We start from the raw sequence: 17320 nt of genomic DNA, 5'->3' as shown, positions 1-17320 counted from the left end.
TACTCAGTACTGGAGTTGTCAGCCTGGATTATTGTGCTCAAGTCCCTTCAACAGTGGCTTGAACCGTCAGTCAATCCGCGAGTCAGAGGTGAAAGTGTCACCCGTTAAGCCATAGGTGACACCTTTGTTAAGTATTCATTCAACGGATGTGGACATTGTTGGTTAGGTCAGCATTTATTGGCCATCCCTAATTGCCCTTGAGAAGGTGGGGGTAAGCTGCCTTCTTAAATTCGTACCTGACCATATCGGTATGGTCCAGGAAGGCTTGTGAAACTATACCCCAAAAGGTGGTGGCGGGTGGGGTTATGAAAGGGGGTACTTGAAGAGGGAAAATAAATTGAGATGTTTGCGCTGTCGGAGTTCGGTTGGCCAGGCACTGCTCTCCCATGGGGATGGAGTGTCTATCTAGGCCGGTGGGTTTGAGCTGGTATGAGTTCCTGGTCCTCATTAGCCTTTCTGCCATGTCTCCCCAAACAGATATTCTACGGTGAACTGTCTCCAGCCAAACGTCATCGATGTGCTTGGTAAAAATGGTAGAAAGGTACCCTAAAGAAAAAAAAATCTTACAAGCTCCTGCAACGCGGACCACCTCTCTTGGTGGGGGCAGCGGGGGGGGGGGGTTAAATTGCAGAAGACCGGCACCCCGTGGACGCAAACACTGAAATTTTGTTCAACGTGTTTGGAGGACCATCTATAATAATAATAATCTTTATTATTGTCACAAGCAGGCTTACATTAACACTGCAATGAAGTTACTGTGAAAAGCCCCCAGTCGCCACATTCCGCCGCCTGTTCGGGTACACAGAGGGAGAATTCAGAATGTCCAATTCACCTAACAAGCACGTCATTCGGGACTTGTGGGAGGAAACCGGAGCGCCCGGAGGAAACCCACGCAGCCACGGGGAGAACGTGCAGACTCCGCACAGACAGTGACCCACGCCGGGAATCGAACCTGGGACCCTGGCGCTGTGAAGCAACAGTGCTAACCACTGTGCTACCGTGCCGCTCAGAGAGTGCCTACACCAACGTGCCCAGAGGAAGGCCTGAAGTGGTGCAGGAGCAAAAGATCCTGCCCCAAGCCCAGAGGCCTGAACTGCCAGCACTCTGGACACAATGGACTCCATTTCTGTGAGAAGACCCACCGAAGATAATGAAGTCACACAGCTAAGGCATTCTCCAATGCCCAGGGGTCTACCCCTTCACACCACCTGCAACCTCAAATCCAGATATGTTATTTTTATATATACACATGACATAGACCCGGAGGCTAATCCATTTTAGCAGCATATGCAAAGTGATTTGTCAATGAATCTTTGTTTCATATCTTTTGCATAGTGAGAGGATGCATGCAGACCAACCTCTCTGTGAGGGTCACCTCCCACTTTGCCACAGTTTTAGCATTCACAGTCTCTCTCACCTGATTGCAGCATTTGGTCATTTCAATCGCAGTAATGCTTTTTTTTTTAAACCAAGCCCCCCCCCCAGCTTGTGACGTGACAGCTGTATAAATAAGATGCCAGATGTTTCCAGTTGTTTTGCCTTGTTCTGCATCGTTCCCGGTCTGCTTTGATCAGCTCTTGTGACCAGCCTCTCACCCTAACACCACCAGCCAGCTTGAGGAGAGAGAGAGAGGGAGGACATTTAAAATGGTGAGTGGGTTAAGGTGCTGCCCAAGACTTTTAAACTGTTGAAACTAGAAGAGGTTTTTTTTTTTGTTCGTTTTTATTTTAAAGGTGTGAATTGAAGCTTGTGTTTGGTGGCAGCTCTGAGCTCAGTTTGGATGCTCTGCCCAGGTTATTTGGAAGGGATCAGTCACCTTGTGATTGGAGCTGACACACAGTCCAGGTATGTGCGTGTGTGTGAATCCTGGTGAGCAGAGGGTCAGACACAATCGCTTTAAATCAGGCTGGTTCCAAAGGGCAAACCCTGCCCCAAAACGTCTGCCCCAATTCTCCTTTAGATAAGAAAACGGAATCCTATTGAGGAAGGGGAGAGTGAATCTGTGGCTGGATGGAGGCTGACTTTGCTCCCCCCCCCCCCCCCCCTTCACTCCCCTGGAGGCTGGGTATCCTCACTGACTGCTGCCAACCTCCTATCCTGGGGAGTCCAGGTTGGCAACTGGTCAAAGCACCCCCCCCCCTCAGCAATTAAACCCCCTGCCTCCCTAACCAAATACTGTCCTTTAAGAAGCTGCAAACTTTTAACATGCGCAGGAATCAGTTTTGGCCTGTTTGTGTCTGTGTGGGCAGGGTGTGTGTGTCCCCCCCCCTATTTTCCTCATTGCTGCAAAGGGGGCTTTTCACGACTGGGAAGAATTTGGAATTTGGTTCAAGGGGCTAGAAGAGGAACCCCTGGAGGAGGTGAGCTGGAAGTTAATCGGAGACTGCATGTTAGATTTGCAAAAGTCGAGAGCAGCACTTTATTTGACTGAGTTTAAGTAGCTTCATTTTTTTTTTAATAAACATTTTATTGAGGCATTTTTGGTATAGTAACAACAACAAAATAGACAATATACATGAAACCATGAACATAGTGCAAAAGCCGTTTACCTTTCGTACAGGCCCCACAAGTTGCTTCATTTTGATGTGGCAAATGGTTGGTATGAATCAAATCTATCAGGTTTTCCTCAGCTATTTGCATTGATTTTAATTCCACATTCCGTACTTTCTGGCAGTGCTGGAATTGGCCAGGTTCTGCTCCCACTCAGCCGTCCTGTCCTCTAGTATCTGGGTAGCACAGTGGCACAGCGGCTAGCACTGCTGCCTCACAGCGGCAGGGACCTGGGTTCGAGGGACCTGGGTTGGAGTCCAACCTTGGGTGACTGTGTCACGTTCTCCCCGTGTGTGCGTGGGTTTCCTCCGGGTGCTCCGGTTTCCTCCCACAGTCCAAAGATGTGTAGGTTAGGTGGATTGGCCATGATAAATTGCCCCTTGGTCTGCAATGGTGTGTAGGTTAGGTTTACATCAGGGTGGAGTCGGCCTGGGGAAGGTGCTCTTTCAGACGGTCGGTGCAGAATCGATGGGCCAAATGGCCTCCTCCGCATTGTAGGGATTCTATGATTCCATGATCTGTGGAAGCTGGGCTGTAGTTATACTGGCACCTGCACACAGCTTGCAGCTGGCAATCCCTCTGATCACTGCATGCTAGAATTTCAAATTCAGATTGAGCGAGAGAAGAGAGAGTGCCATACTAGAGTTTTAGCATTGGGCAGAGGCAATTATCCAGGCCTGAGGCAAGAGTTGCCCCAAGTAGACTGGGCACAAATAATGGAGGGTGGGACAGACGAGGAACAATGGGGGATGTTCAGGGAGATATGAAATACCGCACAATCAAGGTATATTCCTGAGAGGACGAGGAATTGTAAAAGGGAGAAAACCGTTCCATGGCGAAACAAGGAGGTCAAGGAAGACATAAGGGCAAAAGCTCGGGCATACCACACTGCAAAAGCTGGTGGTAAGCTGGAGGATTGGGAGACCTTTAAGGTTCAACAAAAAGCTACTAAAAATATAATCAAAAGAGCTAAGATAAACTGTGAAAGGAAACTAGCAGAAAACAGAAACACTGATACCAAAAGCTTCTATAAGTGTATAAAGAGGAAGAGAATAGCTAAAGAAAATATTGGCCCTTTAGAGGACGATACTGGTGAGGTAATAATGGGAAACACAGAGATGGCGGAGGCACTGAAACCAATATTTTGCCACTGTCTTTACAGTTGAAGATAATGAAAATTTTCCAAAAACTGCAGTTAATGCAGGGGAACTTGGTGCAATAATCATCACCAGGGAGACAGTATTGAATAAACTGATAGGATTAAGGGCAGATAGGTCTCCAGGACCTGATGGCGTGCACCCTAGTGTATTAAGGGAGCTGGCAGCAGAGATAGTGGATGCATTGGTTATGATATTTCAGAATTTCCTGGATTCTGGAAGGGTCCCGGTGGATTGGAAACACGCGAATCATAGAATTTAGAGTGCAGAAGGAGCCCATTCGGCCCATCGAGTCTGCACCGGCTCTTGGAAAGAGCATCCTACCCAAGGTCAACACCTACACCCTATCCCCATAACCCAGTAACCCCACCCAACACTAAGGACAATTTTGGACACGAAGGGCAATTTATCATGGCCAATCCACCTAACCTGCACCTCTTTGGACTGTGGGAGGAAACCGGAGCACCCGGAGGAAACCACGCACACACGGGGAGAACGTGCAGACTCCACACAGATAGTGACCCAAGCCAGAATCGAACCTGGGACCCTGGAGCTGTGATGCAATTGTGCTATCCACAATGCTACCGTGCTGCCCAAAATCATGCTAATCATGCTAAACACGCTAATTCCTTTGCATCAGTATTCACCAAAGAGAAGGAATTGGTGGATGTTGAGTCTGGAGAAGGGTGTGTAGATAGCCTGGGTCACATTGAGATCCAAAAAGACGAGGTGTTGGGCGTCCTGAAAAATATTAAGGTCAATAAGTCCCCAGGGCCTGATGGGATCTACCCCAGAATACTGAAGGAGGCTGGAGATGAAATTGCTGAGGCCATGACAGAAATCTTTGGATCCTCACTGTCTTCAGGTGATGTCCCGGAGGACTGGAGAATAGCCAATGTTGTTCCTCTGTTTAAGAAGGGTAGCAAGGATAATCCAGGGAACTACAGGCCGGTGAGCCTTACGTCAATGGTAGGGAAATTACTGGAGAGAATTCTTCGAGACGGGATCTATTCCCATTTGGAAGGGAATGGATGTATTAGTGAGAGGCAGCATGGTTTTGTGAAGGGGAGGTCGTGTCTCACCAACTTGATAGAGTTTTTCAAAGAGGTCACAAAGATGATTGATGCAGGTAGGGCAGTGGATGTTGTCTATATGAACTTCAGTAAGGCCTTTGACAAGGTCCCTCATGGTAGACTAGTACAAAAGGTGAAATCATACGGGATCGGGGTGAGCTGGCAAGGTGGACACAGAACTGGCTAGGTCATAGAACAGTACGAAGTCTTACAACACCAGGTTAAAGTCCAACAGGTTTGTTTCGATGTCACTAGCTTTCGGAGCGCTGCTCCTTCCTCAGGAGAATGAAGAGGTATGTTCCAGAAACACATATATAGACAAATTCAAAGATGCCAAACAATGCCTTTGAATTTGTCTATGTATGTGTTTCTGGAACATACCTCTTCATTCACCTGAGGAAGGAGCAGCGCTCCGAAAGCTAGTGACATCGAAACAAACCTGTTGGACTTTAACCTGGTGTTGTAAGACTTCGTACTGTGCTCACCCCAGTCCAACGCCGGCATCTCCACATCATAGGTCATAGAAGGCAGAGAGTAGCAATGGAAGGATTTCTAATTGGAGGGCTGTGACTAGTGGTGTTCCGCAGGGATCAGTGCTGGGACCTTTGCTGTTTGTAGTATATATAAATGATTTGGAGGAAAATGTAACTGGTCTGATTAGTAAGTTTGCAGACGACACACAGGTTGGTGGAATTGCGGATAGCGATGAGGACTGTCAGAGGATACAGCAGGATTTAGATCGTTTGGAGACTTGGGCAGAGAGATGGCAGATGGGGTTTAATCCGGACAAATGTGAAGTAATGCATTTTGGAAGGTCTAATGCAGGTAGGGAATATACAGTGAATGGTAGAACCCTCAAGAGTATTGAAAGTCAGAGAGATCTTGGTGTACAGGTCCACAGGTCACTGAAAGGGGCAACACAGGTGGAGAAGGTAGTCAAGAAGGCATACGGCATGCTTGCCTTCATTGGCCGGGGCATTGAGTATAAGAATTGGCCAGTCATGTTGCAGCTGTATAGAACTTTAGTTAGGCCACACTTGGAGTATAGTGTTCAATTCTGGTCGCCACACTACCAGAAGGATGTGGAGGCTTTAGAGAGGGTGCAGAAGAGATTTACCAGAATGTTGCCTGGTATGGAGGGCATTAGCTATGAGGAGCGGTTGAATAAACTGGGTTTGTTCTCACTGGAACGACGGAGGTTGAGGGGCAACCTGATAGAGGTCCACAAAATTATGAGGGGCATAGACAGAGTGGATAGTCAGAGGCTTTTCCCCAGGGTAGAGGGGTCAATTACTAGGGGGCATAGATTTAAGGTGCGAGGGGCAAGGTTTAGAGTAGATGTACGAGGCACGTTTTTTACACAGAGCGTAGAGGGTGCCTGGAACTCACTGCCGGAGGAGGTGGTGGAAGCAGGGACGATAGTGACATTTAAGGGGCATCTTGACAAATACATGAATAGGATGGGAATAGAGGGATACGGACCCAGGAAATGTAGAAGATTGTAGTTTAGTCGGGCAGCATGGTCGGCACGGGCTTGGAGGGCCGAAGGGCCTGTTCCTGTGCTGTACTTTTCTTTGTTCTTTGTTCTTTTGTTCTAATGCGACGCCCCTATTCAAAAAGGGAGAGAGGCAAAAAGTAGGAAACTATTAACCGGTTAGCTTGACCTCTGTGGTGGGCAAGTTGCTGGAATCAATGATTAAGGAGATGACTGAACATTTGGAGAGACAAAGTTCAATCCACCATTGTCAGCATGGTTTTATGAGTCATGCTTGACAAACCTTTTTTAAAATAAAGTTAGAGTACCCAATTATTTTTTTTCCAATTAAGGGACAATTTAGTGTGGCCATTCCATCTACCCTGCACATCTTTTTGGGTTGTGGGCGTGAGACCCGCGCAGATACGGGGAGGATGTGCAAACTCCACACGGGCAGTGACCCGGGGCCTGGACTGAACCCGAGTCCTCGGCGCCGTGAGGCAGCAGTGCTAACCACTGCGCCACCGTGCCGCCCCCTGTGCTTGACAAACCTGCGAGTTCTTTGAGGACGTAGCCAGCAAGGCGGATAATGGGAAACCTGTGGATGTAGTATGTCTGGACTTCCAGAAGGCATTTGACAAGGTGCCGCATAAAAGGCTGATGCAGAAGGTGAGATTGCAGGAAGTCGGGGGTCGAGTACTAGATTGGATTGAGGATTGGCTGGCTGACAGAAAGCAGAGGGTCGGGTTAAATGGGTCCTTCTCTGGCTGGTGAACTGTAACTAGTGGGGTGCCGAAGGGTTCAGTCCTCGGACCTCAACTGTTTACAATCTGTATGAATGATCTGCAAGCAGGGAGAGTGTAACAGCAAAATTTGCGGATGACACTAAAATAGGTGGGAAGGCAGGCAGTGAAGAGGAGATAAATATTTTACAGGCAGATACAGATAGGCTCGGAGATTGGGGCAAAGTTTGGCAGGTGGAGTTTAATATGGAAAAGTGTGAGGTTATCTATTTTGGCTGAAAAAATAGCTCGGCAAATTATTATCTCAGTGGAAAACAGATTAAAATGCGAGTGTGCAGAGGGATCTGGGTGCCCTTTGTTCATGAATCACAGGAAGTCTGTAGGCAGGTACAAATGTAGTAAGAAAGGCAAATGGAATGGCAGGTGGAAATTAACACAGAGAACTGTGAGGTCATGCATTTAGGGAGGTCAAACAATTGTCGGGAGTACACAACAAATGGGAATTTACTAACAGGAGTAGATGAAGTAAGGGATCTTGGTGTACAAATACACAGGTCTCTAAAGGGAGCAGTTTAAGTAGACAAGGTTGATTAAAAAGCATACGGAATGCTCTCCTTCATTGGCAGAGGTATAGAATATAAAAGTACGGATATAATGCCTTCCCGTGCCAGCCTCCCCGAACAGGCGCCGGAATGTGGCGACTAGGGGCTTTTCACAGTAACTTCATTTGAAGCCGACTTGTGACAATAAGCGATTTTCATTTCATTTCATTTAATGTCAGAATTGTATAACATGCTGGCGAGGCCACAACTGGAGTATTGTGGGCAGTTCTGGTCACCACGTTACATAAAGGACGAAATTTCTCTGGAGACAGGGCAGAGGAGGTTTACAAGAATGCTGCCAGGGCTAGAAAAGTGTAGCGATGAGGAGAGAGTGGATACGTTGGGGTTATTTTCCTTGGAACGAAGACGGCTGAGGGGTGATTTAATTAAGGGGAATTATGAGGGGATGAGATAGGGTGAACAGGATAAAATTGTTTCCCTTGGTGGAGAATTCTAGAACCAGGGGACATAGATTCAGGATAAGTGGCACAAGAGAAGGGGACATGAGGAAGAACTTTTTTAAGCAGAGGGTTAGTGGGAGCCTGGAATTCACTGCCCGAATTGGCAGTGGAGGCAGAGACACTGAACTCTTTTAAAAGATACCTGGATCTGCACTTTAAGTGCTGTGAACTACAGGGCTGAGGACTGGGTGCAGGAAGGTGGGGTTAGAAAGGGCACCTGGGTGTCCTCGGGCTGGCATGGACAAGGTGGGCTGAATGGCCTTCTTCTGTGCTGTAACCTTTCTATGAATCTATAACAGGACCATTCGGCCTACCATGCATGTATTGGCTCTTTAGCAGAGCTATCTAATTGGTCTGACTCCATTATCTTTTTCCCACAGCTCCACTCATCTTTCCCCTTCATGCAGTTATCCATTTCCCGGTGAAGGTTAAACTGAACCCGCTTCTGCTGCTTTTACCTGGGCCTCTCGACACATCTCCTTACGCGTCTCTAATTTTAGACCATGGCCCGTTGTCATCCTGAGTTACCTTCAGTCCCATCAACCACTGTAACCCGTGTAACTATGCTACACCAAGTCCTGGTTAGACCACACCTAAAGAGTTACTGTGAGCAGTTCTGGGCACCTCGTGGCCTCAGAGGAAGTGCAGTGGAGACACTGGAACGGTGCCTGGTCTCTAAGGGTTAAATGACACAGAGAGATCCCACAAACTAACATTGCGTTTCCTAGAATTAAGAAGTTAGAGGGCTGCTTTGATTGAAGGCTTCGGTTCAGTGAAGGTAGATGGAGGGAGACTGTTCCCCTGTCTGACGAGTCCAGGACTCGAGTGACTCGTCTGAAAATTAGAGCCGGAGCTTCGGAAATGAAATGAGAAAACACTTCATCAGTGAAAGGATGGTAGAAGTTTGGAACCCTCAAACAGAAATTAATGATAGATCAGTTCTTAATTTCCAATCTGAGATTGGTACGGTTTTTGGATTACGATCGATTGAACAGCAAGAAACAGAGAAATGGTCAATAATCTGAACTTGGCTATATTGGTGTACATGCTCCACCTGAACCGCTGTCCGCTCCCCTTCATCTAATTCTATTGATGTGGAGATGCCGGTGTTGGACTGGGGTGGGCACTGTAAGGAGTCTTACAACACCAGGTTAAAGTCCAACAGGTTTGTTTCGAATCACTAGCTTTCGGAGCACTGCTCCTTCCTCAGGTGATGACCTCTTCAGTCGCCTGAGGAAGGAGCTGTGCTCCGAAAGCTAGTGATTCGATGCCAACCTGTTGGACTTTAACCTGGTGTTGTAGGACTTCTAATTCTATTGACATATCCCCCTATTTCTTTCTCCCTGATGTCCATACCCTACGAACATAAGAGGCTTGGTTTAGCAAGGGGCTGGTTTAGCACAGTGCGCTAAAGAGCTGGCTTGTAATGCAGAACAAGGCAGCAGCACGGTTCGATTCCCGTGCCGGCCTCCCCGAACAGGCGCCGGAATGTGGTGACTAGGGGCTTTTCACAGTAACTTCATTGAAGCCTACTTGTGACAATAAGCGATGATTATGATTATGATACCCAACGTCCCCTTAAGTACATTAATTGTCATCGCCCTCGATGATTCCCATTGATGGCGAGGTTCACATTCGAACCAACATCCGATTGGGTTTATTAATAACCATCTCGATACACCCCCCCCCCCCCCCCCAGCACCCCCTTCTTGATTTTGGTCTCCCCAACAAGTGGAACCATTGTCTCTATATTTACTCTAACAACCCCCTTCACCATGTTGAAGATCTCTATCCGGAGACCACTTTGCCTTCTGTGTGAAGCAGTTATTTAAAGGTCCCACCTGTCATTTTGCCCAATTCCAAATATGGGGTTGCACTCACATTAGTTTTTTTTATTCATTTGTGGAATGCTGGCATCACCGGCTAGGCCAGCATATTTTGCCCATCCCTAATTGCCTCTTGAGAACCGTATGATTCCTACAGAGCAGAATTCGGCCCATCGGGTCTGCACCGACGCTCAGAAAGAGCAGCCTATCTGGGCCCACTCCCCCGCCCTATCCCCATCACCCCACCTAATCCTGCGCATCTTTGGACTGTGGGAGGGAACCGGAGCGCCCGGAGGAAACCCCGCGCAGACACGGGGAGGACGTGCAGACTCCGCACAGACAGTGACCCAAGGCCGGAATCGAACCCGGGTCCCTGGCGCTGTGAGGCAGCAGTGATAACCACTGTGCCACCCGTGCCACCACCAGAAGGTGGTGGTGGGCTGCCTTCTTGAACTTCTTCAGTCCATGTGGTGTAGGTACACCCACAGTGCTGTTAGGGAGGGAGTTCCGGGATTTTGACCCAGTGACAGTGAAGGAACAGGCCGATATATTTCCAAGTCAGGGTGCTGAGCGACTTGCGGGCGGAGGTCCTTGTCCTTCTCGGTGGTAGAGGCCACACGGTTCGGAGGAGCTGCCGATGGACCTGGCCTGTTCTTATTTGCTTGGAGTGGGCTGTGATCATTCAGTGCCTATCCCACATCCCACTAATTACTTACCATTTCTCTTGCAGCGTGAGTGTATCTCCGTCCATGTTGGCCAGGCCGGTGTCCAGATGGGCAATGCCTGCTGGGAACTGTACTGCCTGGAACATGACATCCAGCCTGATGGGCATAGACCTGATACCAAAAGCGCTGGAGAGGCGGACGACTCCTTTGACACCTTCTTCTGTGAGACACGAAGTGGGAAACACGTGCCCAGGGCAATCTTTCTGGACCTGGAATCAACCGTGATTGGTAATGGAAAATATTAGCCGATAAGACTCTTTACTCGAACGTTTACCCAGCGAGAATTCTGACAGTGCAGAGGGAGGCCATTCGGCCCATCGAGTCTGCATCGACCCTCTGAAAGAGCACCCTACCCTGGCCCCCACCCCCCACCCTATTCCTGTAATCTAACCTGAACATCTCTGGACACTAAGGGGCAATTTAGCATGGCCAAAGCACCCAACCTGCACATCTTTGGACTGTGGGGGGAAACCGGAGCACCCGGAGGAAACCCACGCAGACACGGGGAGAACGTGCAGACTCCACACAGTCACCCAGGGTCAGACTTGAACCCATGTCCCCGGTGCTGTGAGGCAGCCGTGCTAACCACTATGCCACTGCACCGCCCTGTGATTGTTCTTTAAGAGTCTGACTAGGTAGAGTGGGTCAAATTGGCTCCTTCTGTGCTAAATTGTACTGTGATTCTAACTCTTGGTGCCAGTCTCCTGAACCTTGACCGGAAAATTTCCTTCTCTGAATATCTGCACATGTTTGAATTACCGAGTGTTGGAAGAATGTTCCTCAAGAGCAGTAAATGGGTAAAGATTATTATTATTGATCTCCCTGCAGACAACGTCTTGTGGCGTAGTGGGTAGTATCCCTATATCTGAGCTAGAAGCTCCAGTTTCAAGTCCCTCTCTGGGACCCGATGGCCACGGAAGTTGTGTTCACAATGCAGCCAAACGGGTTAATTATCAGGCTATCTACCAGTCCTGGGAAACCAAGGCAGGTGAGGCCCTCCTTCACTTCAGTGGACGGCAAGATTGAAATCGGGCCTGTTCACTAACCAGGACCATGTGAAAAGAATTTAATACATTTAATACTTTTAAATACGTTTAATATTTTAAGAGTCTCACAACACCAGGTTAAAGTCCAACAGGGTTGTTTCAATCACTAGCTTTCGGAGCGCTGCTCCTTCCTCAGGTGAATGAAGAGGTAGGTTCCAGAAACGTATATATAGACAAAGTCAAAGATGCCAGATGATACTTTGAATGCGAGCATTTGCAGGTAATTAAGTCTTTACAGATCCAGAGAGAGGGGTAACCCCAGGTTAAAGAGGTGTGAATTGTCTCAAGCCAGGATAGTTAGTAGGATTTCGCAGGCCAGATGGTGGGGTGGTGAATGTAATGCGACATGAAACCCAGGTCCCGGTTGAGGCCGCACTCATGTGTGCGGAACTTGGCTGTAAGTTTCTGCTCGGCGATTCTGCGTTGTCGCGGGTCCTGATGGCCGCCTTGGAGAACGCTTACCCGGAGATCAGAGGCTGAATGCCCTTGACTGCTGAAGTGTTCCCCGACTGGAAGGCATCTCCACATCATAATATTTTATAATGACTTATAGAAAATGCTTATTCATTTATATAGCAGGGCGGCACCGTGGCGCAGTGGTTAGCACTGCTGCCTCACGGCGCCGAGGTCCCAGGTTCGATCCCGGCCCCAGGTCACTGTCCGTGTGGAGTTTGCACATTCTCCCCGTGTTTGCGTGGGTTTTGCCCTCAGAACCCAAAGATGTGCAGGGTAAGTGGATTGGCCACGCTAAACTGCCCCATAATTGGAAAAAATGAATTGGATATTCTAAGGGGCAATTTAGCGTGGCCAATCCACCTACCCTGCACATCTTTGGGTTGTGGGGGCGAAACCCACACAAACACGGGGAGAATGTGCAAACTCCACACGGACAGTGACCCAGAGCCGGGATCGAACCTGGGACCTCGGCGCCGTGAGGCAGCAGGGCTAACCCACTGCACCACCGTGCTGCCCCCTTACAGTCAATGTTGTGAGCAATCAGCGCGCTCCTCGCTTCACTCGCCCCTCGCTTTACGTGTGAACCACGTTGGAAAAAATCCATGCGGACGGAAACCAGAGGAATGTGACAGCCCCACACATGGGAAACAGCCAACAAAATGTCTCGGGGGCTGCACTCAGAACCCAGATGATTGGCATGTGTGCCCCCCCCCCCCCCCATTCTCGCGACAAGGCTGGAATGGAGATCTGTAGGTACTGCCATCAAGGACTTGATGATGTCCAGAATTATTTTGGAGCCCCTCTGCACTAAGATGAAAACAATAATTAAACTGGCTGGGGATGAATGGGACGTGGTTGGCAATGGAAATGATCTTGAGCTACTTTACATTCTTCCCTCACCCCGGGTGTAAATATATTTAATTGGGGCGAATACTGAAATGCAGCAAAATGCTGGCAATGCAGCATAGAATGAGCTCACCAATTAGTCCCACTCCCTACACATTGCGGACAGCCCTACAAAATTACCCCCTTCAAGTATATATGGGTGACACGGCAGCACAGTAGTTAGCACTGCGGCATCACTGCTCCAGGGTCCCGGGTTCGATTCCCGGCTTGGGTCACTGTCGGTGCAGAGTCAGCACGTTCTCCCCGTGTCTGCGTGGGTTTCCTCCGGATGCTCCGGTTTCCACCCACAAATCCCGAAAGACGTGCTGTTAGGTGAATTGGACATTCTGAATTCCCCCTCTGTATACCCGAACAGGTGCCAGAATGTGGCGGCTAGGGGCTTTTCACAGTAAATTCATTGCAGTGCTAATGGAAGCCTACTTGTGACAATAATAAAGATTATTATTATTATAGATCCAAATTGAAGGTTTCTATTGATTCTGCTTTCATCACCCTTTTGAGGTAGAATGTTATAGATCATAACTCACGGTGTAAAAAAACATATCTCCTGGTTCTTTGCTATTTTTGCGAAATTTGCCTCCCGGTGATCCACTCTCCTGCCACTGGGGAAAATTTCACAATATAGATTCTGTTAAAACATTCCCTGATTTTTGAACACCTCCATTAATTCGTCCCTTAACTTTCTGTGCTCGAAGGAGAACAGAACCTAGAACATACAGTGCAGAAGGAGGCCATTCGGCCCATCGAGTCTGCACCGACCCACTTAAGTCCATTCTATCCCCGTAACCCCTCCTAACCTTTTTGGTCACTAAGGGCAATTTAACATGGCCAATCCACCTAACCTGCACATCTTTGGACTGTGGGAGGAAACCGGAGCACCCGGAGGAAACCCACACACACACGGGGAGGATGTGCAGACTCCGCACAGACAGTGACCCAAGCCGGGAATCGAACCTGGGACCCTGGCGCTGTGAAGCCACAGTGCTAGCCACTGTGCTACCGTGCTGCCCTAACAGTAAAGGACAGGGCTGGGTTTGCCGTTGTCACTTCCGGTGCCTGGTTCGATGCCGGGTGGTCCGTCCGTCCACTTTCCTTCCCTCTTTGTGTTTTTGTAGTGGCTGAACACAACCAAGTGGCTGGCTCAGAGGGCATTTAAGAGCGAACTGTGGGTCTGGAGTCACGTGTAGGCCAGGCAGGGTAAGGACGGCAGATTTACTTCCCTAAAGAACAAGATTGGTTTTTATGACAATTAACAATAGTTTCATGGTCATCGCTCGATTTTTAATTCCAGATTTCTATTGAGTTTAAATTCCATCACCTGCCGGATGGGATTCGAACCTGGGTCCCAGATCATTATCCTGGGTCTCTGGATTACTAGTCCAGAGACAATACCACTATGCCACCACCTCCCCTTAAACAAGTCCAGCTTCCCCAGTCTCCCCACATATCCATCAGAGAGTAGAGCTGAAGTGGTCAGTGACACTTTTTTCACTGTCCCTTTCTCCCAGACGAGATCCGTACTGGTGCCTATCGCCAGCTGTTCCACCCCGAGCAGCTCATCACCGGGAAGGAAGATGCTGCCAACAACTACGCTCGTGGGCACTACACCATCGGCAAGGAGCTGATCGACTCTGTTTTGGACAGAATTCGCAAGTTGGTAAGAATATTGATGCTGAAAGCTCATGTTGCAGAATGGCATGTGGATGATGTGTAACGGGGGTTGTGGGGGGCGGGGGGGGGGTGATACCATAGAATGCATTTCGGGGAGGGTGAGTGTTAGGATACCGGACCAGACCCCAACTTTTGTTCGGATACCGGACGAGGAACCCCAGGCAATTTTTCAATGTGTAAAACTGTGAGGAGAGGATATTTCACCCCAGGAGTGATGAGTCTGACCAATAGGCATCTTTTATGTAAAAACAAACTTTAAATTAAACACAGAATTAACCACCTTAACATCAAAGAAATAGCTTTACAATTAACAGTTGAGGAGTTCTTAAATAAATGGAAAAACTTTAACTTACTATCCACACCTGCCAATAATTCTGATTAAGGAACCCAAAACAGTTCAAATGCCACTTATAAATGAAGCTAACAAAACAGGTTACTTGCTTATCTGTGCAGACCCTTGGAGAGAGAGACCCTTTCACGAACTTCCTGAAAATCCATCTGTCTCGTCAGACTCTTCTGCTCAACCTAATAGCATTTGGGAAAACTGAAAACTACAGACAGACCTGGCTCCTCTCATTAACTACATAATCTGTATTCAAATATGATGTCCCATCACCTGCTTAGCTGGGAACTAATACAATCCCTCAAATTATCTACACTGCAGGGAATATCCAACATGCTAAACAATATTTCATTAGCCATCTCTTTTTAAACACGTAAATGGTTGAAATCAATCATTACCTCACCTTTTATGACTCCTTAATTACAGCTTTGGGAGACATTTGCCTGTATGTATTTCAACCCAGGGTTTTAGTATCATTACTGACACAAATAGGAAATATAATATATAACAATTTCTGTATTCATCACACAGGGTTGATGCCTATTGGAGGGGGTGGTGATGCATATTGGAGAGGTGGATGATGTGTATTGGAGGATAGGTGATGCGTATTGAGGGGTGGATGATGTGTATTGGAGGATAGGTGAAGTGTATAGTGGGGGATAAGCTTGATTGATCTGTTCTTGATCATTAGTAGTCTTGTATATTTGTATTTATTAATTCCTGGGTGCAGGTACCTTTATTGACACCCAAAGGTTAAGGAGCAGGTAATGTAGCACTTGTTTCCATTGGGAGGGAGGTAACATTTGCCATTTTCTTGTATTCTGTTTTCCTTTGCCAGGCTGACCAGTGTACGGGTCTTCAAGGTTTCCTGGTCTTCCACAGCTTTGGTGGAGGCACCGGCTCTGGGTTCACCTCCCTCCTGATGGAACGTCTCTCCGTCGACTACGGCAAGAAGTCCAAACTGGAGATTTCAGTCTACCCGGCTCCAAGGATCTCCACCGCTGTGGTCGAACCCTACAACTCCATCCTGACCACTCACACCACCCTCGAGCACACCGACTGTTCCTTCATGGTCGACAATGAAGCCATCTACGACATCTGCCAGAAGAACCTGGGTGTGGAGCGTCCGGGTTACGTCAACCTGAACCGGCTGATTGGCCAGATTGTGTCGTCAATCACAGCATCGCTCCGCTTTGATGGAGCACTGAACGTCGACCTGACAGAATTTCAAACTAACTTGGTGCCTTATCCTCGTATCCATTTCCCCCTGGCGACATACGCTCCAGTAATCTCGGCTGAGAAAGCTTACCATGAGCAACTGTCTGTGACCGAGATCACCAACTCCTGCTTTGAACCAAGCAACCAGCTGGTCAAGTGTGACCCTCGCCGTGGAAAGTACATGGCCTGTTGCCTACTCTACCGCGGTGATGTGGTGCCGAAAGATATCAACGCCGCCATTGCCACCATCAAGACCAGGCGCTCCATCCAGTTTGTTGACTGGTGCCCAACTGGTTTCAAAGTGGGCATCAACTACCAGCCTCCCACTGTGGTGCCTGGAGGTGACCTGGCCAAGGTGCAGCGAGCCGTGTGTATGCTGAGCAACACCACGGCCATCGCTGAAGCCTGGGCTCGCCTCGATCACAAGTTTGACCTGATGTACGCCAAGCGTGCCTTTGTGCATTGGTATGTGGGAGAGGGGATGGAGGAAGGGGAGTTCTCGGAGGCCCGTGAAGACATGGCAGCTTTGGAGAAAGATTACGAAGAGGTTGGTGCCGATACTCCAGCTGATGATGATGGAGAGGACTTCTGATCTCCATTCAACCCAAGGATGCATCTTTCCACTTTCATTTTGTCTTTATTTAGATGTGAATAAAACCCATTAATATTGAGAGATTGTGTTTTGACTTGAATTGTCTGAAAAACTGAACCTTTTGAACGTTATAGATTATTAGACTCGCGGTACCTATTTGGAAACTCGCTTTGGTTCATGAAAATAAATGCTTTCAAATTGCTTTGGCAGGACCGGGGCAAGGTTGCGCAGTGGTTCGACCCCGGCCCCGGGTCACTGGCCATGTGGAGTTTGCACATTCTGCGTGGGTCTCACTCCACAACCCAAAAAGATGTGTAGGGTAGGTGAATTGGCTACACTAAATTGCTCCTTAATTGGCGGGGCTTTTGACCGTCTAATTATTAAGACAAATCAAAGTAGAATGTTGCCGTAGACAAAGTACAACAAAGAAAAGTACAGTAAAAGTCTTACAACACCAGGTTAAAGTCCAACAGGTTT

At 48.2% G+C, this 17320-nt stretch overlaps 1 protein-coding gene across 1 annotated transcript; it reads left to right on the top strand.

The window, feature by feature from the left end:
• Window positions 1–1481: 1481 nt before the first annotated feature.
• On the top strand, window positions 1482–16926 carry LOC140386681 (tubulin alpha-1C chain-like). The gene is made up of 4 exons (XM_072469234.1): window positions 1482–1649; window positions 10617–10839; window positions 14528–14676; window positions 15872–16926. Exons 1-4 carry the CDS (start codon window positions 1647–1649, stop codon window positions 16841–16843), a joined length of 1347 nt encoding a protein of 448 aa, XP_072325335.1. The 5' UTR covers window positions 1482–1646; the 3' UTR covers window positions 16844–16926.
• The last annotated feature ends 394 nt before the right edge of the window (window positions 16927–17320 follow it).

The sequence above is a fragment of the Scyliorhinus torazame genome, chromosome 2 (assembly GCF_047496885.1).
Source record: "Scyliorhinus torazame isolate Kashiwa2021f chromosome 2, sScyTor2.1, whole genome shotgun sequence".
Classification (NCBI taxonomy): domain Eukaryota; kingdom Metazoa; phylum Chordata; class Chondrichthyes; order Carcharhiniformes; family Scyliorhinidae; genus Scyliorhinus; species Scyliorhinus torazame.
This window is presented reverse-complemented; position numbering and strand designations above follow the sequence as displayed.